The sequence below is a fragment of the Lissotriton helveticus genome, chromosome 7, assembly GCF_964261635.1.
Source record: "Lissotriton helveticus chromosome 7, aLisHel1.1, whole genome shotgun sequence".
Lineage (NCBI taxonomy): Eukaryota > Metazoa > Chordata > Amphibia > Caudata > Salamandridae > Lissotriton > Lissotriton helveticus.
The window spans coordinates 975,113,926-975,131,989 of record NC_136068.1 but is presented as its reverse complement, the minus strand read 5'-3'; the positions used below and the strand labels follow the sequence as shown (position 1 = coordinate 975,131,989).

The 18,064-nt window shown below is 45.0% G+C and overlaps 1 protein-coding gene across 1 annotated transcript in view; it reads left to right on the top strand.

Moving 5' to 3' along the window:
* CSF1R (colony stimulating factor 1 receptor) overlaps window positions 1–18,064 on the top strand; it is a 271,842-nt gene that overhangs the window by 84,776 nt on the left and 169,002 nt on the right. Inside the window, exons 2-4 of the mRNA XM_078653580.1 lie at window positions 7,359–7,619; window positions 8,340–8,615; window positions 17,127–17,263. Coding sequence (XP_078509706.1) covers window positions 7,359–7,619; window positions 8,340–8,615; window positions 17,127–17,263 — 674 coding nt within the window. The remainder of the gene's footprint in view (window positions 1–7,358; window positions 7,620–8,339; window positions 8,616–17,126; window positions 17,264–18,064) is intronic.

Sequence of the window (18,064 nt, the reverse complement as noted above, 5' to 3'; positions counted from 1 at the left end):
GTCTGTGCAGAAGGTGATCCAGTTGTTGAATTTGTTGATGGATCAAGAGAGACCTTCTTGTTGCTTTTTAATGGTGGATTGGAAGTTCTATTTTCCAAAGTTCCTTGGAGATTACACTTCAGTTGCATCTGGTGGTTTTGGTGGGTAAGGTATAGGTCGGATTGAATAAGGTCACAGTCAGTCTAAAGGAGAGGGCCTTGTCCACTGTGATGTCGGAGAAGTTGATGAAGAATTTTCTTACCCCAGGGCTGTAGTAAATCTTTTTGCTTTGTCTGCAAAATTACAAAGAGTCCTTCCTCAAAATGACTATAACAACAACCCTTCTCCATCATCTCACAGTGCTTTTTCCCCAAGAGTCAAATCCCGTCCTTGGATCGCAAAAGCCAGAGCTTGACATTTATCGTTATTGCCACAGCCAATCCTTGATCTTTATTGCCAGACATTCACAAAGTTCTTGTGCTTTAACCGACTTTCACTCCTTGGGTTTCATCTCAGGAGTCAAAGACAATTACTGTGCTTTATCCATGGAGCCACAGCTAATCGCTTTGATTTTCCAGGGAGCCCTGGCCAGCATGTATCCTATATCCCTGTAGTTATTAACATAGCTACAGCCAATGTACTTGCTTTATCACTAGAGCTGCCTTGTAACTGTTATGTCTGCAGCCAGAGCAAATTTATTCTTTGAGTTTAAAGCTACTGCAACCCTTATGATTTATCTTTCAGTCCCAACCAATCCTGGTCCTTTATCTACAATGCCAGAGCTCTTGACCTTTAACCCTAGATCCATAGCTATTTATTGTGCTAAAATTTCAGCGGCACTGCCAATTTATGGCCTTGATCCATAGAGCCACATCTAGAACCTGTGTGATGCGCCTCCATGTTTGATCCTTAGAACCACAGCCAATGGTTGTGCTTTATTTGTAGAGCCCCAGTCTATGCCTGCCCATTATCTAGAACAACAGAGCCAACCTTTGCACTTCAACCCTACTGCCGCAGCCATTTGTTGTTCAAGATGTTTAGAGGCAAAGCCAATTTACTTTTTTAACCATAGGTCACATCCTGAGGTTCTTACCTGTTACCAGTAGGGTTACATTTCTTACCCTTTAAGTTTTGAGTCAGAGCCACTTCGTGGGCTCAATCCCTGGACCCACACGCTGATCATATTTCTTACCCATAGAGAAACAGCGAGGCTTTGTGATTCAAAGAGCCAACTCTAGTCTTTCCCTACCTTCCTCACAATCTGTCACACCATAATTGTACGGACATCGATTCATCAAAATGCCACGGGTAGCGGAAGTGACATCACATGCCATGCAACCCCCTCCTGATGTCATAGGAAGTGACATCCCCCGAACTTTGACCTGGAGACATCACAGGAAGTGACATCACCTGCCCTTTGACCCAGCCTTATGATGTCACAGGAAGTTACAGCGCAAGGCATTTGACCTGATGACATCACAGGAAGTGACATTGCATAAACTCAGGCTTGGTGCTATCACAGAAGGGATGCATCTAACGTTTGGTTACTTACATCACGCACAGAGCCTTAAAAACCTCTACAGATACAAAAGAAGTACCCTATTAATAGACATACTTTAAATCCTATTGTAAATGTAGCTACAAACATTGCTTCAGGCAGTATCTTCAGATATACAATTAGTATAATGTAGCATTGATTAAAAACCTATCAGTGTTTAACAATGGAAAGTACGCTAGTCAAGTTTAAATCAGCCACTATCAATATCAAATAACTTATAAAATGGGAAGGTTGATGGGCCTCTAATGTTCAAAACAAGTTCACTTCATTATTTCTTTTAGAAACTAAGAGTACCATATAATAAAACCTCAGTCTTGGAACATAGATAACAGTGTGGTTTATGGCAGGCCAAGTTCTTCCCAGCAACAGTCCTTTCCATGACATGTTATAGGTACTTCTAAACCTGTGGTGCCATGAACCTTTCCAGGTTTACTATCATTAATTTATTTTACAGAAAACATGCACTTCACTGGTAAGGACTTGTGATGAGCAATAATATGCTTGTTATGCATGAGCATACCTTACCAGCAACAAACATCCTATCTAAAAGCCAGGATGCCCACAAAGTTCTTGTGCTTTAACCGACTTTCACTCCTTGGGTTTCATCTCAGGAGTCAAAGACAATTACTGTGCTTTGTCCATGGAGCCACAGCTAATCGCTTTGATTTTCCAGGGAGCCCTGGCCAGCATGTATCCTATATCCCTGTAGTTATTAACATAGCTACAGCCAATGTACTTGCTTTATCACTAGAGCTGCCTTGTAACTGTTATGTCTGCAGCCAGAGCAAATTTATTCTTTGAGTTTAAAGCTACTGCAACCCTTATGATTTATCTTTCAGTCCCAACCAATCCTGGTCCTTTGTCTACAATGCCAGAGCTCTTGTCCTTTAACCCTAGATCCATAGCTATTTATTGTGCTATAATTTCAGCGGCACTGCCAATTTATGGCCTTGATCCATAGAGCCACATCTAGAACCTGTGTGATGCGCCTCCATGTTTGATCCTTAGAACCACAGCCAATGGTTGTGCTTTATTTGTAGAGCCCCAGTCTATGCCTGCCCATTATCTAGAACAACAGAGCCAACCTTTGCACTTCAACCCTACTGCCGCAGCCATTTGTTGTTCAAGATGTTTAGAGGCAAAGCCAATTTACTTTTTTAACCATAGGTCACATCCTGAGGTTCTTACCTGTTACCAGTAGGGTTACATTTCTTACCCTTTAAGTTTTGAGTCAGAGCCACTTCGTGGGCTCAATCCCTGGACCCACACGCTGGACATATTTCTTACCCATAGAGAAACAGCGAGGCTTTGTGATTCAAAGAGCCAACTCTAGTCTTTCCCTACCTTCCTCACAATCTGTCACACCATAATTGTACGGACATCGATTCATCAAAATGCCACGGGTAGCGGAAGTGACATCACATGCCATGCAACCCCCTCCTGATGTCATAGGAAGTGACATCCCCCAAACTTTGACCTGAGACATCACAGGAAGTGACATCACCTGCCCTTTGACCCAGCCTTATGATGTCACAGGAAGTTACAGCGCAAGGCATTTGACCTGATGACATCACAGGAAGTGACATTGCATAAACTCAGGCTTGGTGCTATCACAGAAGGGATGCATCTAACGTTTGGTTACTTACATCACGCACAGAGCCTTAAAAACCTCTACAGATACAAAAGAAGTACCCTATGAATAGACATACTTTAAATCCTATTGTAAATGTAGCTACAAACATTGCTTCAGGCAGTATCTTCAGATATACAATTAGTATAATGTAGCATTGATTAAAAACCTATCAGTGTTTAACAATGGAAAGTACGCTAGTCAAGTTTAAATCAGCCACTATCAATATCAAATAACTTATAAAATGGGAAGGTTGATGGGCCTATAATGTTCAAAACAAGTTCACTTCATTATTTGTTTTAGAAACTAAGAGTACCATATAATAAAACCTCAGTCTTGGAACATAGATAACAGTGTGGTTTATGGCAGGTCAAGTTCTCCCAGCAACAGTCCTTTCCATGACATGTTATAGGTACTTCTAAACCTGTGGAGCCATGAACCTTTCCAGGTTTACTATCATTAATTTATTTTACAGAAAACATGCACTTCACTGGTAAGTACTTGTGATGAGCAATAATATGCTTGTTATGCATGAGCATACCTTACCAGCAGCAAACATCCTATCTAAAAGCCAGGATGCCCAAAGGCATGAATGTTTGCTTTAGAAATGCAGATGTTGCAGTCCATATTTGAAAATGACTCAATTAATCACGCTCCTAAAGCAAAACTTTCCACATTTTAAAAATCCATCGCACACATACGCAGAGACAATGAATTATAAATATGTAAATCAGTGTATGGAAAATGTTGCATTAGGCAAAGGAGACTACCAGGTGTAGGATTCACGTCATCCATACTGGTAGGTACTTTCTAAAATAGTTGTTCTGAAGAAGCACACACTCAGGATTCAGAACATAACACAGTGGTTAGGGTTTACTTTAATTATAAGAATGAATTTCTACTCAAACAAACCTTTATTAGCAACATTGGGATAAAAAGACTGGTAAAAAAAACATAACTTTCTGACCTGTACCATGTAGCTTGCATGTAGATCTTGGATGGCAGTTCATAGCTCACTATGCGAGATTACAAATGTAACTTATCATTCAATCAAGTAGGATTTGTAAAGTGCTTATCACCCCTGAGAGCATCCAGGCATGGAGGGGGTGGGGGGATGCTCCGACTAGACTTAATGACTCAAAGAGCCAGGTCTTCAGGTCTTTCTTGAACACTTTCCGGGTGTACATGGCTGTATCTGATTCGGTCGCTTGCTGAGAAAATAGGGTCAAGAGTGTGTCCAGCAATGCATGCGGGATTGGTGACCAGTTGAGAAGAGTCCCATGATTTCCATGCTTTCGAGTAGGTTGGTTGTGTTGGTGTTGTTGGGGTCTTCCAGGTGGAAGTTGAGGCCCTCCTGGATGAGGAAATCTTTGGAGTTGATGGCCAGTGGGGTGATGAATTCAGTGATGGCCTCGCAAAAGGCGGGGCATGGAACCGGGGTGGTCTGTAGGCTAGGGTGCCTCTGACCATTGTTTTGCAGTTGGTGTTGATATGATAATTGAGGTGTTCCATGATGGGGGTGGGGGTGTCAATGGTGGCTGTACAGTTGATGGGCTCTTTGTGGATGATGGCTAATCATCCACCTTGTATGTTTGTGCGGTCCCAGGGAATTCTCTTGTATTTTGTGGTGTGGCGGTGGTGATGCTGGGCGCTGATGCCAGGTTGAGTCATGTCTCAGTGTGAAAGACAATGTCCAGGGTGAAGCAGGTGATGGTGTCCCATATTTCGCTTTATTTCGCTTGTGTGCTTGAAGAGTGATTGGATGTTGATCAGTTGGCATTTGAGTTGATCTGTGGAGGTGGCGGTAGACAGGTGAAGGTTCTGTGTTGTAGTGGATTGGACAGTGTCGGCAGAAGAAAGGACTTGCTGTTGTTCACGGGGAGGCGAGGTTGCAGTTGTCGTTGTGTTGACCGGGGTTAAGGGCTAGAAGTTTGGTGCATGTGTATTTGTTGATGGGAGGGGGACCAGGGGACCAGGCGCTGGGCTCACTCCTGGCGCAGACATGCTTTTTTTTAGCGCCCCAGAGACGCGATTGCTGTACGGTTGCAGGCTCCAATAAGAAAGTTCCCTGGGAGGGGAGCGGGAAGCAGGTGAGGGAAACAGCTGAGAGGCAGAGTGGTAAAACAGCGGTGAAGCATGGGAGAGGGAGAGCGTGGAATTGGGGCAGCGAGATATAGGAGAGAAGGAAATCTGTGGAGAAGACAAGTTAAGGGGAAATCAGTGGAACAACAAGTTAAAAAAGGGGGGAATCTGTGGAGGGACAAACGCGATTTGAGAGGAATCTGTGGGGAGAAAGAAATGAGATGATAGGAGAGTCTGTGGAGAGAAAAAGCGAAGATTAGAGGGGAATCTGTGGAGGGAATAGCGAAGATTAGAGGGAAATCTGTGGAGAGAAAAAACGTAAGTGGGAGTTGGGAAGCGAACAAGGGAAACAGCTGGGAGGGAGAGCGGGAAAGGAGCAATGAAGCACTGTGGGAGGGAGAGCATGGAATTGGGACAGTGAAATATGGGAAAGAAGGGAATCTGTGGAGAAGACGAGTTAAGGGGGGATCTGTGGAAAATCAATCTAAAAAAGGGGGAATCTGGAAGGAATAACATAATTAAAGAGGAATCTGTGAGGGGAAAAAACGAGATAAGATGGAAATCTTTGGTGAGAAAAGGCAAGGATTAGAGGGAAATCTGTTAGAGAAAAAGCGAGGATTAGAGGGTAATTGTGGAGAGAAAAGTGTAGATTAGAGGGTAATCTGTGGAGAGAAAAAACGAAGATTAGAGGTGAATCTGTCATGGAAAAAAGCAAAGATTAGATGGTAATCTGTGGAGGGAAAAGCGAAGATATGGGGGAATCTGGGGAGCAAAAAGGCGAGATGTAACGGGGGAGAGTGTGTGGATCTGCTGGAGATGTGAGCAGCAGGGGAGAGCTGGCCCGGGGAGCTGATCAATGACGCAAAGATGCGGCCTCCATTAAGTAAGTTACCCAGGGGGGTGGCGGAGCACTGGGTAGGGTAAGTGGGAAGCAGTCGAGGGAAACAGCTGGGAGGTAGAGCGTGGAATTGAAGCAGCGAGATATGGGAGAGAAGGAAATCTGTGGAAAAGACGAGTTAAGGGGGAATCTGTGGACAAATGAGTATAAAAAGGGGGGAATCGGGAGGGGGAAAAATGAGAATAGAGTGGAATCTGTGGAGAGAAAAACAGGATGAGAGAGAACTCTGTGGAGAGACAAAGCAAAAATTAGAGGGGAAATAGTGGAGAGAAAAAAACGAGATGAGAGGGGATCAGTGGAGAGATAAAGCGAAGATTAGAAGGGAATATGTGGACAGAAAAAGCAAAGATCAGAGGGGAACTGTGGAGAGAAAGTGAAGGTTAGAGGGGAATCTGTGGAGAGAAAAACGAAGAGAAAAGGGGAATCTGGAGAAAAAAGCGAAGATTAGGGGGGAATCTGTGGAGAGAAAAGGTGAAGATTAGAAGGGAATTAATGGAGAGAAAAAGGATGTGGTGCCCAGTGCGGCATTTACTGCGGCTAGGGTCTGGCCAATAATTTTTGCAAGGGCCCTCGTCATTGGTAGCGTTTTCAAGCACTACTAGATTGACAGCCATGGGACCAGGTTGGCAGTTCCAAACATGGTGGTACACATACCGCACCAGGCACCACATCCTCAGCTAGGGTAGGGTGCAACAGGTGCCTGCTTGCATGTGCGCACACATGCTGCTAGCTTCAGCATGTGTAATTAGTCACTGTCCTATTCCGCTCATCCATGCTGCACTTGCTTTGTGCTCATTCGCTCAGTTTCCAAGCCCAGGCCTGCAGCAGATACATACAATGTATCAAATCAAGGACTGCACCGGCTAACACGGGGTCCCCATAGCAATGAGTGGGATGATTTCTTTCCCCCACCCAGGTGCGGCTTGCAGGCCATTTTGATGTCTCTGCAGGCATAACTTCAGCACAGCAGATAAATCAAACACAGCTCATGTTGTGGGTGATTTTATGCCACCAGAGGACTTGCCAAGGTTGACTAACAAACAGGGGTCGCAAGCAAGGTGGCAGAGGTCGCAACAGGTGGCTTAGGGGTCGTAGTTGCGACCCCTGGTGACCCCTAAATGACGTCCATGGATAACTGATAATGCCTCTTTGCATTATGTCTCAAGATTCTATAGATGGTCGCTTCTAACTGCTTTCCATTTCTTTTCCAGGACTGGGGTCCCCTATAATTCACCCAGATTTGAAGGAGCTTACGGTAAACAAAGGGGGACCAGTGTTTTTCTACTGTACTGGGAACCAGAGCGTGACATGGGTCAATTCTGAAAAATGGAGGAAGGGACGTGTTAGCGGTACACCAACAAACAGAAGCGTCAGCATTCTCAAAGCAGCAACCTCGGACACTGGCACGTACACATGTGAATACACCAACAGCAGCTCTGCCGAACAGGCATCAGTGCACATCTACGTCAAAGGTACATATTAAGCGTAAAGGAATACCCACAGTGTCGTTGCCTGTGATGCACGGCACAGGAGTATAAAAATTGATATTTTACTCGTATGCATATCTGTAAATTATGATTATTTTCCAAAGACTATGAAATGATAAACAAAGTGTTTTTAAAGCTGTTTGTACACGGTATTTCAGAATTTTGCATTCAAACGTTTCTAAAATAAACACAGTTGGCAGTTATGCTTTAGTTACACTTTCAATATGTTACAAAATGTGTTTGTTAGGATTACTTTTCTGGACTGCCCAGGATTGTTGGAAGGGAATTCTTGCCCAATAGTTTAACTTGAGTAAGAGCAAATGCTAAATAAGAAAACGAGTAACTGTTAGAATGCTCATCATTTTAGATCCATTAATTGATCTTACAGTTTGCAAGCATTTAAATTAAAAACTCCAAAATATTGTTCAAAACACGACTTCGAAGTTCAGATTATGTCAATTGGAATTTTGAGGGACCAGTCGAAATGGTGAATGCTCATTTTCTTTGGCCTTATTGAATTTCAAATTTGTGTTTCTTGAACTGCAATGCAAAACAACACTGCAAGTCATTTGGAATTCGGACAACTATTCTAATTTCATATGTTTTCAGTGTTTGCCCACCTCTTGTCCCTTCAAGCGTGCATCTCCCCTTTGAATAGTAATCCTAGTGTTGTGATTTCATTGTAGATTTGCTTTCTTTTGTTAGATTCAAAGGTTCCTTGGCTAATCCAGTTTTGGCCTATTTCTGCCAACGAGGGGATGGATGTGCTCTTCCGCTGCCTGCCAACAGATCCATCAGTGAGTAATGTCACGCTGGTGCGTGATGAAAACCACCCGGTGCCACCAGAGTCCATGTCATTCGACCCTCACCAGGGTATAACTTTGCACAAGGTGCGGACTGATCAAAAAGGAGACTACGCGTGTGAAGGTTTCATGTATGGGGAGAGGAAAAGATCAGACATTTTTGAACTTATAGTAAAAGGTAAGAGCTCAACAGCATGTCATGACAGACCTCTGTACTGAACATGAATAGAAGCATTGTGTAATAACTTCAAGAGGAGCCCACCTCATCTCTTAAAAACCCATCTCCGATTTCACAAAATGCAACACGGTGTGGTAATCCGGTATCATCTATGACTTTAGAGGATTATTACTAAATATCCCTTATTCCTTCATATAGACCAATCCATTCACTCTTCCTATTGCACACTTTTTAGAGGCTGTTTACAATGCACTTAAATGTCTAAATGAGCGCATCGCCCTCACAGATAGGAGATGTGGCGCCATTATTTGGGAGGTGACAACCTATTGCCACATTGAACCTCCCACTGACAATGTTCTCATACCTGCGGGCACTCGCAAGAGCTATTTTCTGTTATGCCTGTTACCTCCTCCTCTTTGACACCCTCTCCAGCCCTTAGTCCCCCTTTACACTTAAAGTGTTTTTAGGTTTCGCCTGGCGTCCACTGCGCAGGCGAAATCTTTTGAGTTTCAGTATGGGGCTTTAACCCGCCTCTCTGTTCCATTGGCTAGCTCCATAAATGGAGGCTAGCCATTGGAACAGAGATGCGTCAGTCATTGTCCGAGCAGATTGGTGGGCGTTTCGGCGATTTTTTCGCTCTCCGCCCCTTTAACAACGTCATTGCGGCGGTGGGCGGTGTTTTTTTTTGTTTTTTTTTAAAGGTTTGTTTTGGTCATTTCTCCGAAGATGGCTCCCGGGCAGTAGCTTCGTATTCGAACAGCTACCGACCCTTGTTCTAATATGGCTACAGAGAGATTTGTATTTGGGAGAGACACTCGCGTGTTTTCAACAACATTTATTGTATTATACAAAGGGGGGTGGGAGAGCCGCGAACATGTCCTTGCCGGATTACCCCATTGCCTCATGGTCATTGTAGTTCAGTATTCTTAGTTTTAGTTCGAAGTTCTCAAAATGTTCAAAAAGTTTGTGACCAGTGCCCGTGTATTCTACAATCATATCCCTAGACACGTGTTTCTGGTTAAATACCTTCATCAGTAGGGAAAAATATTTGCAGAGGTTGCTTGACATGCCACCGTCATCTCCTCAGGACTATTACCACTCCCGGTGTGCACAGGCGTCTCCCAGAGCTCGTCAGCTCATAGGCTCGCGGGAGCCATTTTATACAATACAAAGGGGGGTGGGAGAGCCGCGAACATGTCCTTGCCGGATTACCCCATTGCCTCATGGTCATTGTAGTTCAGTATTCTTAGTTTTAGTTCGAAGTTCTCAAAATGTTCAAAATGTTTGTGACCAGTGCCCGTGTATTCTCCAATCATATCCCTAGACACGTGTTTCTGGTTAAATACCTTCATCAGTAGGGAATTTTTTTTGCAGAGGTTGCTTGACATGCCACCGTCATCTCCTCAGGACTATTACCACTCCCGGTGTGCACGGGCGTCTCCCAGAGCTCGTCAGCTCATAGGCTCGCGGGAGCCATTTTATACAATACAAAGGGGGGTGGGAGAGCCGCGAACATGTCCTTGCCGGATTACCCCATTGCCTCATGGTCATTGTAGTTCAGTATTCTTAGTTTTAGTTCGAAGTTCTCAAAATGTTCAAAAAGTTCGTGACCAGTGCCCGTGTATTCTCCAATCATATCCCTAGACACGTGTTTCTGGTTAAATACCTTCATCAGTAGGGAAAAATATTTGCAGAGGTTGCTTGACATGCCACCGTCATCTCCTCAGGACTATTACCACTCCCGGTGTGCACGGGCGTCTCCCAGAGCTCGTCAGCTCATAGGCTCGCGGGAGCCATTTTATACAATACAAAGGGGGGTGGGAGAGCCGCGTACATGTCCTTGCCAGATTACCCCATTGCCTCATGGTCATTGTAGTTCAGTATTCTTAGTTTTAGTTCGAAGTTCTGATAGACGACAGCAGCATGCACAGCACCCTTGAATAATTTGTTTTTCCCTACTGATGAATGCGGAAGCAAGAAACACATGTCTAGGGATAAGATGTGAAAAAATTATTTGAGCACTGGCTATGAATATTACGAACTGAGTACTAAGCGAGACATGAAGAACTACACTAACCATGATGCAACAGGTAATTACGCTGGCATGTCCGGGCGCGCTCCCACCCCCCTGATTGTTGAAAATGGCTCTCGTGAGCCGCTGAGCTGACGAGCTCGGGAGCAGAGCCTGTATGCTGGGAGTGGAACTGGTCCTGATAGACGACAGCAGCATGCACAGCAACCTTGAATAATTTGTTTTCCCTACTGATGAATGCGGAAGCAAGAAACACGTGTCTAGGGATAAGATGTGAAAAAATAATTTGAGCACTGGCTATGAATATTACGAACTGAGTACTAAGCGAGACATGAAGAACTACACTAACCATGATGCAACAGGTAATTACGCTGGCATGTCCGGGCGCGCTCCCACCCCTCTGAACATTTATTGTATTTCAGCTTTCTGCCGCATTACTTTGGTGGCAACATTGCGATTTCGCGGGAAAACTTAATTTGCTCGATTTTGTTTCGAATTACCCCTCTTGAGTGGGCGCCAGACACTTACGATTGGCGGATGAGTTTACACGTATGCTTCAAACCCATTCTGGAACCAGATTTCCGTGTTTTGACGTCAACTAGAGGAAAGCAAATGGGTGTCAATTTCAAGTGCTGATTTGCTAGGAGCGCTGCTCAACAAATGATGTCAGTGACGCGGCTTTCTTGTTTAGTCTCGTGCCTTCATTAACGAGTTTCTCGCTTGTGTGCGGGGGCACGCCCCTCATTTCACCATGCCCACGGCTCTTGTGCTGTGCTTTCACAACACTGTACCCGCTCTTCTGCTCACTAATTGCACGACCCCTACCCCTGCAGCTTGCAGCGGTGCCAGGGGCCGAGGTCGCCCCCGCCCTGATGTGACCTTCAGCGCCCTTGCCGTGCCTGCCCTCTGACATTTAATGGCGAGCCGTCTGAGAGACTGTTTCCAGCTCCAGTCTGCCTTCTGCATATTTCTGAAGCTCCTCGCTGCATGTAAAGGTTATTCGCTGTTTGTTCTGCTTCATGGAAACTGTTTTCAAGGTCACGATGTACCCGACTTAATTTGTGCTTCTAACAGGAACGGTATGTAGCACTTTAAACGGGCATATGTTGTTTTCAAGGGCAGGGCATGCGGTTTTTGAAAGTCCGAGGCGCCCAACTCTGACTGCTCAGGCTGTGCATAATAGTGCACAGAACTGAAAACAGACACCACCACCTGCGTGTGATAAGGTAGCAATGACGTGGAGGAAAGCACCAGACCTATAACACATCAGAATGATGGACCTATTGCCTTTCAGAGGAATGCTGCCAGAACAGACAGCAGCTTTTTAAACGCTCCCCATCTCTATAACATTACCGTGTTCCTAAAATCTCAGGCCACTCCTGACTGGCCTTACTCCCACCTCTCTCCGGTTCCTTTTCCTTCCTTTTCCTTCCAGTTTCTTCTGTGCCTTCATATCTATGTATTTTATCAAACACAAGGGAACCCCAGTAATCTGACCTGTGGTAATCTATATTATAGAAATGAACACTGGTGCAATAGAGGGCACTCGGGTAGCCTAGGCTACTACTACTTAAGCAGGTATTGATCAAAAGAACCAGAGAATAAGTCCGTGAGGGCCTTGCTGTGCAATGTCATTCTCAAGAAGTTTGTTCCTTGATTACTGATGAGCATCCGGATATTTTCTTTTTTACGGAAACATGGCTGCATGATCAATCTATGGCGGTTTTGAATTTAGCCCTCCCTGTGGGTTATACCATGCACTCCCTCCCTCGCAATGCTAGAGGTGGAGGTATAGCAGTTGCGGTAAAAACATGCTACCCCTGCATTTGGAAACCTATCACTATAGCAGGATGTGAGAGTGCACTGTTTAACATCTCAGTAACCCCCCACTTTACCCTCTCGGGACTATTAATTTATAGGCCCCCTGGTCCTGATGGTGCTTTTCGTCAAAGTCTACTGGAGGTGGTCTCTTCTCTAGTGCTAAAAACTGCTAACTTTACGATTATTGGCGACCTTAATTTACATATGGAAGCCCCACTTTCCAACTCGGTCCACAGTTTGTTAGCAGATCTTGAAGCGCTTCAATTAATTCAAATGGTACAATTACCGACTCACACAGGTGGCCACTTATTAGATCCTTTTCTTACGAATCTGGCCACTAATATCACAGTGCTTCATCCTAGACCTATGGCATGGACTGATCACCATCTGATTGAAATTCGTATAATTACTACCATCTCCTCCTCCAGAAATAACATCCCAGCCAGTTTCAAACGCCCCTGGAGAAACTTGAACTTAGAGCATTTTCATCAGCTTCTGATGAAATACCATCCTCTACCTCCCACCGAAGTTTCCCTTGGCTACGATAGTTTCTGTGATTGGCTAAATCACTCGTTAGATATGCTTATTCCGGCCAAGTGGAGTAAGTCTAGATCCAGCCCCTCCAGTCCTTGGTATGATGAATCGCTTAAAAAACTCAAAGTCTCCTGTAAAAAAGCGGAACGCGCATGGCGTAAAACTTATGATACTGACCTCAAGGCGGCCTATAGGGCCTGCACTAGAGTGTATCATCGGGCCATATGCGCAGCTAGGGCTGCTTTTTACTCCCTGGAGATAAAGAACAGCACCAATCCCACCAAGGTCATTTTCAGGGTGTGTAGGGATCTCACAAGCAATAGGACTAACTCTGCTACTCTCGAACCCTCCATGGCACACTGCGAGGATCTGGCCTCATTCTTTGTCGAAAAGGTGGAGACCATTTATAGGTCATTCTCTCATCTTTCCATCAGGGAGAATATGCCTACATCATTGGTTTCCAAACCATTGCTGATTATTCCTAGCCCGACTTTGGATGAGTTTAAAGCCTTGACGATTAAAGTCAAATCCGGTTCCCCGGATGACCCCATGAGATCTTTTCAATTCCGGGAACTTGCTGAATGTTGCTATCCTGCCTTGCATAATCTCATCAATATGTCCTTCAGCATGGGCAGTATTCCTAAGGCTTGGAAACAGGCGACGGTTATTCCTATTCTTAAAAAACCCGCCTTGGATCCTACCAAGCCAGAACACTATCGACCCATTTCCCTACTCCCCTGGTCAGCCAAGTTAGCAGAAGCGCATGCTAATTATATTTTATCATCTCACCTGCAGGAGTCGAATATACTGAATAACTCCCAGAACGGATTCCGTGCAGGTCATAGCACCGAGACTGCTCTCTTGGCTGTGGTGGAGCACATTAGAAAGCTGTTGGACCAAGGGCAGACGGCGGCACTGATCCTTTTGGATCTCAGTGCCGCCTTTGATACGGTGTCCCACCAGATTCTTTTACATCGTCTGGTGGAGGCTGGAGTTGGTGAGGTGGCACTTGAGTGGTTTCGTTCCTTTCTTAAGGATCGGGGCTTCAAAGTATCTACACCCCCTTTTGTCTCTGCTCCTCGCCCCATACTTCAGGGTGTCCCCCAAGGATCGGCTCTCAGCCCTACCTTATTTAATTTGTATGTTCAGCCACTGGCGGAGGTAGTCCAGCGTTTTGGTCACTCCTTGGTGTCATACGCCGATGACACGCAGCTGGCGGTGGCACTCAATGGCGACTCCAACATGGATGCCCCCACCTTTCAGTCAGCTCTAAAAGCCGTGGCTGGCTGGATGGCGAACAATCGACTCCAACTTAATGCCTCCAAGACTGAGGTCATTATTTTTGGTAGGGAAAGCGGATTATGGGGAGATCAATGGTGGCCCTCTGAATTAGGCCCTATCCCCACCCCCGTGACGGAAGTCAGAAACCTCGGGGTGTGGTTTGACGACAAGCTTTCGTTTACTTTCCACACTAAACGTGTGGCTGGGACATGTTTCGGCACTCTGCAGTGTCTTCGGCCTATTTTTAAGTTCTTCGATGCGGAGACTAGACAGATTATAGTCCAAGCTCTGGTTCTTACCAGACTGGACTATGCTAGTTCTGTTTTTGGGCCTAAATCAGGCCGAGCTTTCCCGCCTTCAAAGGGTCCAAAACGCGGCGGCCAGGATGCTAGTCGGCCTCCCAAAGTTTGTTTCGGCTCGTCGAACTATTCAAGATCTCCACTGGCTACCGGTAGGGCAACGTATTAAGTTTAAAGCATTATGCCTAACTTTTAAAATTCTTAAATTAGCCTCCCCTCCTATCCTTTCCCAGACGATTCTTCATTATGTCCCTGCCAGAGCCCTTCGCTCTGCTGGATTAAATCTTGCCATTGTGCCACGTTTTAAAAAAGCTAGAATGGGTGGACGTTCATTTTCTGTGCAGGCGGCAGCCCTTTGGAACTCTCTGCCGGCTCCTCTCCGCTCCATCCCTGACTTGCTCCCCTTCAGGAGGGCTTTAAAAACCTTCCTTTTTTCCACAGTTTAGACCCTGTTTTCTCTGATCATCTCTGATGTGTTGTGTCATTCAATCCTCCAAAGCGCCGGGACGCCACTTGGCTGCGGCATCCGCGCGCTATATAAAATAAAAATAACATAACATAACATAACATATATGGCGGGATCCAAGGTTGAAATTATATCACATTTATACACAGCATCAATGGAGTATCACTTTTGTCATTCAGGTGGTAGGTCTGGTGCTCTCACAAAAATAGGACTCACTTGGTATGTGCATGTTCTAAGGGATATGATCTTGGGACCACCCAACCACCCACCGCCTTACACCTGGACTCTCATTCAGTGAATGACTGACTGCTTGGCCACATAATTCAACTAATATAAATGCTTTGTCACCTGGGGTTGCTGCAATAATGTTAATCCTTAACACCAGGAGTGCAACTAGACCCAAAGTTTGGGGGAAGCGCTAAGACGTAAACGGGTGGGCGGAGCCATCTTCAGAGCTGAATCAAAATCACTTGTGGGTACTCCATTTACTCTTCTGCAGTATTTGGGGAACAAAAGAAAGTGCTGGAGCCTTCTTCGAGAGGTCACTGCGACTTGTATTACCCATTGCCACTGCCAATGATTGCACTAACACAACTACTGCCATCACACACCTACAAGGGCCAATTGACTATTCCAGGCCCCAAACCTATAAGAATGTCTTGGGTGCCGGGTATCGGTCATTTTTAATGCATATTGAAATAATAAACAATGTCTCGGCTTGCGCTCTGCTCCCGCTCCCCCTCCTCCTACAGTGCATGTCTTGCGCCTCTCCATTTCTCTCGAGTCACCCTCATCTGGCGGGTGTCCTTGAGTAATAAATCATCTTTAGCACCCTAACAAACCTACAGATGTTACAGATGTCCGTATGTTCACACTCTGCACACCTAAAGCACCCTCCTCAAAACGGTTCACCCTTCCCCACATCTGGCTTCATCCTCCTCAGAGAGCCAACATGTTGACTGCGTGCCTCCTGCACGGCCACTTCCTGCGTACACAGCCCGAGCCCAGCAACATGGCAACAACCACGCTCCACAGTAGGCACCATAAACACACTCACCTGCTGTTAGCCCTTGTACACCCAGCCGCGTGATGTATGTCCCTTGCTCCTGGAGGGGCCGCAGTGTGGCTCTGTGTGTGTGTGTGTGTGTGGCTCTGTCTGTGTGTGTACCTCTGTGTGTGTGGGTGCAAATGCAATAGGTCTCGTATTTGCGAGAGATTACGCTATTGGCATTGTAAATGACAATGCCATTTATTTATCTGTTTTCAAAACCAACACATAAATAAAATGTTTGTCGTTTACAATGCCAATAGCTCTAACTTAGGCAAAGGCAAGACCGTTGCATTGTAAATGCTTGTTTGGTATGCCGAGAGGCTGTCCCTGGGGAGCTCAGCCTTTCCTCGCCTGGTTGATTTAGCCACCACAGAACACTTGATGGCAGGTCCTTAGCACTCAGCATCACATGCACTTGAGTCATAGTGCATGCAGAGTTTGCATAGCTATCTGGGACTATGCTTTGAAGATTTTTGTACCACCTGCCTGTATTTCTACCGGGGTGCATCTGTTGATGTTTAGTGATTCTTCTGCTGGCACTGTGTTCTTTAAATATCAATAAGTAAAAGTTGTAGAAAAAGAAATAAATAATGTCTAAATGATTATAGCTGGCATTCATCCGGCCTTCTGAAGATCCTGGTGCAAAGTAGGTAAAATGTTTTGTGGTTGCAGAACACATGTTTGGGAATGCTCTAGATGTCCCAGAATTTTAGTGACGTGGTAGAAGTTGAGAATGGCAGTTATAGGCGCTGGGTATTGCAGTTTATTGGTTAACAAGCAGAAGTTAACTGACAGCAGCATTACATTATCCCAGTGTCACATGTGAGGAGAGCCTGTGGAAATGTGGTGTCTGTTTTGAAAAGGATGGGCAGTTGTTTCTACTGCTATGGCAATGGTCCTGGGCCTCTTGGGTCCTGAGCTTGGCAAAAGTGTTTGAGTAAGACCAACAGAGTCTACCGGAACTGTTCAAGTACAGGTTTGGTGCAAAAAAAGTCCTCAAATGTTCATTCCTCTGTCATTTATCCAGGTGTTCTTCATGGTCCTCCAATAGTGAAAATGAAATCCAATGGCCATGTGCGGATTGTGGGCGAGGAATTCAGTGTCTGCTGTGAAACGGTCAGCTCAGTCCCATCCAGTGTCGAGTGGAATCACACAAGCAAAAATGTAAAAATGCTTTTTTATTATTTTAATATTTTACAGCAATGAGCCAGACACCATGCAGTACTCTTAAACGAATATCAAAACTTCAATGCAAATTTAGTCTAACTAGTCTAGATAATGTATTGCAAATAAACGCAGTGGTTCTGGCACACAACGCGTAATAATGAGGCATGCCACACTGTTTTGAACTACTCTCTTTACTGCTTTGTGTTCAGGTGTGCACAAGTTACAATTCCAGTGTGTAAAACATGAGCACACACCCCTGGCCGCTCAGGGCCCACTCTGTGGAATACTCTGAAAATGAGCCCTGGAGTAGAATTTAGACCCATGTTCTCCAGGAAATATTTCAAACCTAACTGAAACAAGCATTGGCATAGCCAATTGGTCTCGCATTTGGGGCCTTATAAGTGTTTAGCCATGCAACAGTTGGTTTTGTTGCACCATGATATTCTGCTGCATAACTAAATACTTATACGGTCCAAAAAGCTAGACCTATTGCCTATGCAAATGCTTGTTAAATGTTGATATGTATTACATCTGTACAAATGTATTATCATTCCTAGTAATATTATTGTTGTTAATAATAATCACCCTGTGACGCAATGTGCATGTTATGCCAATACACTCTATTATTGATCAGTCAAATGTCGTGGTATCTGCATTATTACTATGCTAATTAATACATGTGCATGTGGTGCAAGACGCATCAGTGTATGCTTAACGTATTGACACTGCCCGGCAATGTTAAATGTTACGGACAGACAGACCGACCAACCGTCAGATCGACAGGCAAAGATAGATAGA